The 8,736-nt window shown below is 40.9% G+C and overlaps 1 protein-coding gene across 1 annotated transcript; it reads left to right on the top strand.

Annotated features, from left to right (window-relative positions):
* Nucleotides 1–1,199: 1,199 nt before the first annotated feature.
* Nucleotides 1,200–6,603, top strand: tusc2a (tumor suppressor 2, mitochondrial calcium regulator a). Its single transcript, XM_017708405.2, has 4 exons — nucleotides 1,200–1,341; nucleotides 3,167–3,382; nucleotides 4,342–4,462; nucleotides 5,967–6,603. The coding sequence occupies exons 2-4, from the start codon at nucleotides 3,234–3,236 to the stop codon at nucleotides 6,030–6,032; spliced, it is 336 nt and encodes a 111-aa protein (XP_017563894.1). The 5' UTR covers nucleotides 1,200–1,341; nucleotides 3,167–3,233; the 3' UTR covers nucleotides 6,033–6,603.
* The last annotated feature ends 2,133 nt before the right edge of the window (nucleotides 6,604–8,736 follow it).

The raw sequence follows: 8,736 nt of genomic DNA, 5'->3' as shown, positions 1-8,736 counted from the left end.
GTTCTATCGGGCTGAGGTCAGGACTCTGTGCAGGCCACTCAAGTGCTTCCACACCAAACTGGCTCATCCACGTCTTTATGGACCTGCTTTGTGCACTGGTGCTCAGTCATGTTGGAACAGGAAGGGGCCGTCCCCAAACTGTTCCCACAAAGTTGGGAGAATGAAATTGTCCAAAATCCCTTGGTACTGAAGCTTTAAGAGTTCCTTTCACTGGAATTAAGGGGCTGAGCCCAACTCCTGAAAAACAACCCCACACCATAATAATAAACCCCTCCACCAAACTTTACACTTGACACAATGCAGTCAGACAAGTACCGTCTCCTGGCAAACCCAGACTCGTCCATCAGATTGCCAGATGGAGAAGCTGATTCTTCACTCCAGAGAACACGTCTCCGCTGCTATAGAGTCCAGTGGCGGTGCTTTACACCACTGCATTCAACGCTTTGCATTGCGTTTGGTGATGTAAGGCTTGGATGCAGCTGCTCAGCCATGGAAACCCATTCCATGAAGCTCTCTACGCTGTTCTTGAGCTGATCTGGAGGCCTCATGAAGTTTGGAGGTCTGTAATGATTGACTCTGCAGAAAGTTGGTGACCTCTGCGCACTATGGGGCTCAGCATCCGCTGACCCCGCTCTGTCATTTTACGTGGCCGACCACTTCGTGGCTCAGTTGCTGTTGTTCCCATTCACTTTGTTATAATACCATTGACAGTTGACTGTGGAATATTTAGCAGTGAGGAAATTTCACGACTGGAATTGCTGCACACGTGGCGTCCGATCTCGGTACCACGATGGAATTCACTGAGCTCCTGAGAGCGACCCATTCTTTCACTAATGTCTGTAGAATCATTCTGCAGGCCTAGGGGCTCGGCTTCATACACCTGTGGCCATGGAAGTGATAGGTATGCCTGAATTCAATGATCTGGATGGGTGAGTGAATACTTTTGGAAATATGGTATATATATAATGTCAAATATTTGATACTTATAGATATTTACCTAACATGCATGTACACACATTTTTGAAATGACACTGATTTCTGCGCATATATAGCCGCATTACCAGCTTTCCGCGGGTGGAGCCCTTTAAAACCCCCCCGGCTCTGAGGAACATCCACCGGGTGATGACAGCTGCTAAACCCGCTTGAGAAACGAAACGTCCAATCACAGCTCACCGACAGCCTTTCGAGCTCCAATCACGTCTCTGTATTCGGGAGTGGGCGTGTCCCGTACAGGAAGAACGCAGGAGCTAATATGGCGTTGCAGAGGGGGCTTTCGCGGAACGGGACGGCGGTGTAAACACGACAACTGGCCGAAACGCAACAATGTCGTTTATAAGTACAGTACGTACCTCGCTGGGGATTATTTTGAGTATGTTGAGGCGTGAGAGTAGCATGTCCGCAGCAACCATGCTGTACAACACTGGCAAACTCCTCATTCCTAACTAGTCGGTAACGAGCTGCGCTGTGTTGTTTATGCTGGAAAGCTGCGCTGTAGCGAAACGCCAGCCGCCTTTTCAGCTGCCCGGCGTCTGTTATCGCACTCAGTTAGCTGTTCTCTTCCTCCTGAAACAGCGTCCAGACACCTGGAGTGATTTGGTTTGAGTTAAGATTAGCGGCGTGTGTTGTTGTAGACACAGTCTCGGTTCAGCGAGGTCCAATTCGCCAGCTTCTTGTTCGGATTTTCCCGTTCCACCTTAAATGGAACCGTTGCAGCGGCTAATGCGGCAGCGTTTAAGGTGGAACGGGACAACTCGAACGGTAAGCTGACTTCAGCTTACCGTGGGTTCACTCGTGTAATGCATGGCATGCAGTCAGCGTTAGGTTAGCGAGAAGAAGGGCTGACTCTTTACTACACGCTTTAAAAGAAGGTTCTTTACTAAAGTCTGCTTCTGTCTAGAACCGTACGTTCTACATAGAACCATTTCCTGCCTGAATGGTCCTTTGCAAGGTGAAATAGTTCTTCATATTGATGGAGAACGTGTATATGGTCCTTATTGAAAATGGTTCTGTGTAGTGTCAACAAGGGTTCTTCTGTTGTTGTGATGTCAGGATTGTAACAATAGAACCACCCTTTTTGGTGCTTTAGATCTAGTATCAAAAAGGTTCTGCATGGGACCATGTCCAGCACTTTCTTTATTTAAGCATGAAATGGTTCTGTGTAGAACTCCTGGGCCTAAATAGAGCCATTGCCTTTATTCAAGAACCCTTGAAGAAACGTCTTTGAAAGTGTGTATTTTCCATGTCATCACAATAAGGTACCTGATATGGATTAGTTAATGTAGCTTATAGCCTTTGCTGTACAGCATCACCATAAACGTTTTGACTTATTTTGACCAGCCAGACAAAATGATTAGAAACGTTAGTCGGGGCTGCTGCTCTGTTGGTGCTGATCTAGGATCAGATTTCTCTCTTATTTGACCATACTAACAGGGACAGATCCTGGATCAGCACTACTGCTCTGCAAAGCTTCAGGGTTATGGGCCATGGGTGTTTAAAGAGCTTGTGTTTTGTCAGCAAATAAAGGTCAGGGGCAGCTGTGTTTACGCGTGTGCTCTTCAGTTTACTCTTTCTGCCTGTGATGTGCTGCTGAAGCCAAACCTCTATATTTCCCAGGTTGGTTTGGTGTAGAGCTACCTTAGAGATTCTGATGGACTAGAAAGATAGATTTCTAGTAAAACCAGTATTTCACAGCTATGTTATTGTAACTGAAAAAGTTTGATTCTGTTGTTTCACACAGTGTGTTCATTAATTGACCTAATATAATAGAAGACAACTGTATCATGTTTTCTTTACTGTAACTAACCTGCTTCAGCTCATTAGTCGCTTCTGAATGTTTTATAGGAGCATACCTAAGATGCGTCCGTGCACAGAAAGCATGTAACCTTGCCAAGATAAGATTGGGAAGATCATGCAGAAATACTGGTTTGTGCTTTGTAACACTTCATCGAGTATTCTTATATACTGATGCCTGTATCGTTAGCCGTACAGAAACGTCTGTTGGGGTTGTAATAAGAACCTGCTGTTGTGGTCTCTGGCACTAACTAAAGAGAGCTAGAAGAACCACAGTGGTGCTTTGAAGCCACACCACAAGCACCAAACTGCATCCACTAGGGCAATATGGTTTTGGTGTGTAGCTAAACTACTGTGTGGACTTTATTTCATTCAGGCCTGAGCTACAGAAGTCTCCTGGTGTGTACCTGTCCATCCCATTGAATAATGCCCTTTCACTGAAAATGGGTGGCAGCGGATCCAAAGCAAAAGGAGTCTGGCCTTTCTCTGGCTCAGGGGCCAGTGGAGACTCTCCTGGTGAGGCCAATGAGCAGTCTTTGGCCCGACTCCGTGGCTCCAAAAACGCAACCCCTTTTGTCTTTACAAGGAGAAGGCAAGTATTACTTTGACTAGATGACTGTTTTTATAACATATGTTGACATTACGTACCTTTAGAAATTACACAGTAGATCTCACATTTGCTTAAGGATGATTATGACTAATTAGTAAGATCTGTTTTTTTTAACATGCTACCTATAACAACTACTTGGCAAATATTAGGTGCATGGTCTATGAATGTAATTTGAATATGATGGTAATGTCTGAAATTTTTCATACATGTCTGCCTATACCAATACATAAACATTTGGGATTGCATTGACCTGGATTGGCATTACAGAGAAATAGAGTGTTTATTTCTAGTGGGTCACAGTAGAAATCACACAGTAGTTCTCACATTTACTTAAGACTAATTAAGGATTATTTACTACAAAGTAAGTCTTGGATCTGTGTTTTAATGTGATATTGATAAGTAATAGGCAAATGTTAGGTACAAGGTGTGGAAATATAATTTGAACATGATGAGCATAAACTTATGAATTTGTACTAGAGATGCACAGGTGTAGAAATTTGGAGATGTCAATATCCAATATTTTTCATACAAATCTGCCTATATCGATACATAAATATTTATATAACATAGGAATTGGCACTACATTTACTTAGATTAACATTAGAGAGAAACAGTGTTTATTTGTAACAGGTCACAAATACAAATGCAGTCAAATTCATAAAATGCAGATATTTTTGCACAGCAGCCCATCGTCACCCAAACCCTCTGCTCTGCCAGAGTACAACAAACACATCATCAAATATTCAAAATATCAGTCAAATTTAAACATATGTCTCTTCTTAAAGCAGTTATCTCATGATATCGATTTGATCTCCATGTCATTGTGCATCCACAGTTTTGTATAATCACACATGTAAAGGAACACTGAGGTAGACTTTTGTTTAGACAAGTTTGGATTGTAAAGACAACATGAGAATTCAGAAACTGTTGTGTTCTTGCAGTTCCTTGTACTACGATGAGGATGGAGATCTGGCTCACGAGTTCTACGAGGAGACAGTGGTGACCAAAAATGGACGAAAGAAGGCCAAGCTGAAGAGGATCCAAAAGAACCTCATACCTCAGGTGGCATGGAACTTCGTTAGAGATTAGGAATTGCTTAATAGATTCAGGACCATACCATTCAGGATTATTTCTGTTGGGGCTAAACCCTTGTGTTTTTGCTATAATATACAATTTAGGTTAAAGCTGTGAACCCACATGCATCGCTGCCTCTTTGTATAGCTGTACATCACATGGTGAGAAAGTAGCAGAAGTCATTGTGGCAAGTTAGGTTTTTGTTGTTATTCTCTTTATATCATATAAAGTTTATATGTGTAATAAAGTGACAATACAGACATTTGTATTATGTGGAAATGGAGTGGAAACAAAAAACACTGTGATGCGTATGTGTCACATCTGGTGTGAAATAAGTGTCGCAGAGTGGGTCTGGCCTACTAATAACACCACATCACATCTAGTGTGAAATGGGCTTCACTCTGAGTGTTTCCACTATGCAAATTTGAATCTGTTACTGTTAACTTCTGAAATGTAAGATATGCTTTTCAGAGAGATGCTGGAAAAGCAGTGTGAGATCATCACCAGAGCTTATCAGTTATTACATTCATTTTATGGTCTTGTAGAGTTGCATATGCTGTATAGAGGAACAAGTGAAGGGTGTCTTTCTTTCTCTTACTGTACCCTAAAAACAAAGTGACATTAGGCAAAATGACTGCCTTGATTTGTGCTTTTATGAATGTATTTAACTGAAGTCAAAAATGCCTACAGTCATCTCTCACTAAGTATTCATAGTTGTTTTTTGTTTTTTTTTTGCCAAATCTTATGTCTGTAGGCAGGCTGTAGTGGGTCTAATCTACAGCTGTATGCAGACGTTTGGTCAAATGACATCTTTTGTTGATTTTTAAGTGAAAATAAGTACACATCTTCTACATGGAACAAACAGCATTTTTTGCACATTTTAGTGCACCTTTTATTTGTTAAGCTTAACATATTACAGTAAGTATATATTAAATACACAGTAATTGTGCATTAAATTGTGCAGAAGTGTGTTCTTTCTCTCAGACGTGTGCTTATTTTCATTTAGAAAATAGTTAAAGTGACCCTTATTAGTTCCACAAAGGGGAAATTTCATGGTGAAACACCACATACACACTATCATCGTGGTGACTGCAATGTTATGACAGCTACCGTTCATTTAGCTTGGATTGTGTTATTTTAAACATAAAAATAGGAATCACGAAACGAATGAAAATAAGTATTGAAAGCAGCACAAACCAACTTAAGGATGAGACCCTACTTTATTTTCCCTCTACAAAACTGTAATTTCTTTGTCTAATGTTGGCACAATCCATAGAAGTTGAAAACCTGTAGGTGTATGTCAGAATTTAGGTCACTTGTTTCACCACCTTCCACGCTGCCCTTTGCCTGGCTACCCACCTCTACTGAAAATGAATGTGGGTCGTGCAAGTGTGGCTTGCTGTGTGAAAAGGTTTTAACACACTAAATGAAATTAGTTTCATTTAGTTTTTTTTTTATTTCCAGGAGTAATAAGCAGATTTCTTGTTTCCAGGGAATCGTGAAACTGGATCATCCAAGAATTCATGTTGACTTCCCAGTCGTCCTTTGTGAAGTATGAAGACAGACCTTCTGAGGCTAGAAGACGTTGCACCAATCAAACCCGTCACCTCTCTGTTACCATCCTACCTTCCTTGATGGGCCTCAGCTGCTCCAAACTTCACGATGACCATATGTGTCCGTCTTAGCGGATGAGCCACATCACCCCCGTGTGGTTGGGAAGACTTACTGCACTTTAGCAGGCTTTTCCTATAGGCATCTTCAGTGCTGTGACGTGGCATTTGAAAACCAGGGTGAACTGGAGTATAGTTTCACACTTTGGTGTACTGATAGACAGTAGTCCTGCGTTTTTCTGCCTTCTGTGATGTACAGATAAGATTGAGTGTGCTCTGTCAAGAGTGTGTGAGTGAGAGGAAACAGCATTGCAGGGGCTGTAAGTCCATCTTGCAAGGGTCATCTGTTGACCAAGTGTGGCATGTTTTTAATCATTGTATTGTATATAATTATTCTGTTATATCAAGTCTGCTGCTGTCTGTTGTATTTGAGCCCAGACCTGCACTAGTAATCATTTGATGTATAGTAAGTTATGGAAGTTGGCATACTTGAATAAAACGGTTTACCTGGCAAGCGAACAAACTGGCGTCATTCATTTGGAAGGGGGGTCAGCTTACATTGATTTACATTTTTTTTCCTTTTCCTGTAAATTCATTCTGGAGATGCAAGGTTTTCTTCAGACAGCAACAATATAATAAGTATAAATAGCCCTAATAGTAGTTAATGATAGCACAAATATATAAGTATTTATATTACGTACATTATGAATATAAATAGTCCTAAAAATAGTTAATGATAGTATAAATATATATACTATCTATACACAGTATATGTATATACTATACATACATACATATATATATATATATATATATATATATATATATAAAATAAGTATGAATACGCAAGTATGTATAATAAGTACGTTATGAGCATAAATAGCCATAAAAGTAGTTAATAGCTCGTAGTACTAATAACTGAACAGTACGTTTAGACATTGAGGTGTTAAGTGAGCACTTTAGTAAAATGCCACACGACTGTTATATAACATTTATAGTCAAATCTGTGTAGCGCATTGTTTCAGGAATTTAAATGGATTCCATGGATCAATATTTTCTCCCCCATGCTAATTCTTTAGGCTGGTTGTCTTCCACAACGAAAGATGTATTTGCGGTCTCTGTCCAGTCTGTGGAATGTGTGTGTGGTAAAGGTGGAAAGGCCAGAGGTTAAGTTCTTTGTTGTATTTCCTCCCTTGCTATGAAACACAACCGCTGGGAGGGTCCTCCAGTGGCTCCTGCTTTATAGTCATGGCAATAGAAGCATTATCAGAGCTGGGCCAGCACTTGAAGGTACATTCCACTGAACCCAGCTGCCTGGCCCCGGCATAAAAGACAGGGGTGGGGCTGGCTTGGAGCCATCGGGCAGGGGCCCACACCGGATACAGTGGGATCTCTGAAAGCGCTGGAGATGGTGGTTCCACCCATCCACACATGGTGTGAACATGCTAGAACAGGATGCTATGTCTGTGCACAATCACAAACGCTGATAACTCAGCAGTGAAGTGCGAACCAACCAGATGAGAATTATAAGTATGTAAGATCAAAGTTGCCTGCTGGGTGGGAGGTGGGGGGTTTGAAGGGCATGGAAAAGGCCATGTGGGACAGAGGACGTTAGATATGCAGGCTTTATGACACTGTATAGAGCCTAAAGCAGGACTGACCAAAGTGTGGCTTGTGGGCCAAAGTTGGCTTTGAGGATGATTTCCTATAATTTGGCCCACTAGAAAGCTCTTCCACCTCACCCAATAAGAGAACTATATTTAAAATTCTATTTTTGAAGTATTTTAGTAACAACGTGTAGCGCAATGTCATGAAATAAATTGAAAATACCTGATTTGAAACTGCCTACTTTATTACAAATATATTATGTATTCTTGGCCCACCACAACAAAAAGTGGATGAATGATGGGGAGCCTAGGCCTAATCTGGGAACTGGAAACTGGTCTTCACAAGAGACTTGATAATATGATATGCTTTGTGGATTTTGCGCCACAGTTCTCAACACAGAAGTATGAAATGTTCATATTCAGCATTAATTTTGTCCAGTCGCGGAAAACAAGGCTGCAGTGGTTGATGCAATAAAAATGAAATAATTACCACAAGCTGGTAATTTTTTAGAGGATAAATAACTTCAAATACACACAAAGTGGATAATCTATATTGCTTTTCTTCAGCTTGCACCTCACAGCTATGATGTTATTTGCGAAAACACGCTTCCTCTCGTATCAACAGGTCTGCAAAATAAAGACAAAGTAAAGCGAAGAAGCCCTGAACACCGTACCAAATGTGCTTTAATACTGCCAAAATAAGCACAAGTATTAGCCTTTTGCTTCACAGATGGAGCCAAAAACGGTCTCAAAATAAAGTTTGGCTCAGCCTTTTCAGTTTGCTAGATTAACTCAAACTCGGAATTTGATGTCGGCCTGCAGTCACTCTAGGGGTGGACAAAAACATCATGATACACAGAGACATTTCCATGACACACAATATTAAAATATAAAAATTTTTTCCAGATTTTTTTCTCTTTGATAAATTGGAACAAACACAAATGGACCAGAAGGGCCGCATTAAAAAAAATACTATAAAAAGGATAAATAAAATTTTTATTTTACTATATTTCACTCACTGTGGGCGGCACGGTGGTGTGGTGGG

The sequence above is a fragment of the Pygocentrus nattereri genome, chromosome 26, assembly GCF_015220715.1.
Source record: "Pygocentrus nattereri isolate fPygNat1 chromosome 26, fPygNat1.pri, whole genome shotgun sequence".
Taxonomy (NCBI): Eukaryota; Metazoa; Chordata; class Actinopteri; order Characiformes; family Serrasalmidae; genus Pygocentrus; species Pygocentrus nattereri.
The sequence above is the reverse complement of the archived record's forward strand: the minus strand, read 5'-3'. Positions and strand labels throughout refer to the sequence as shown.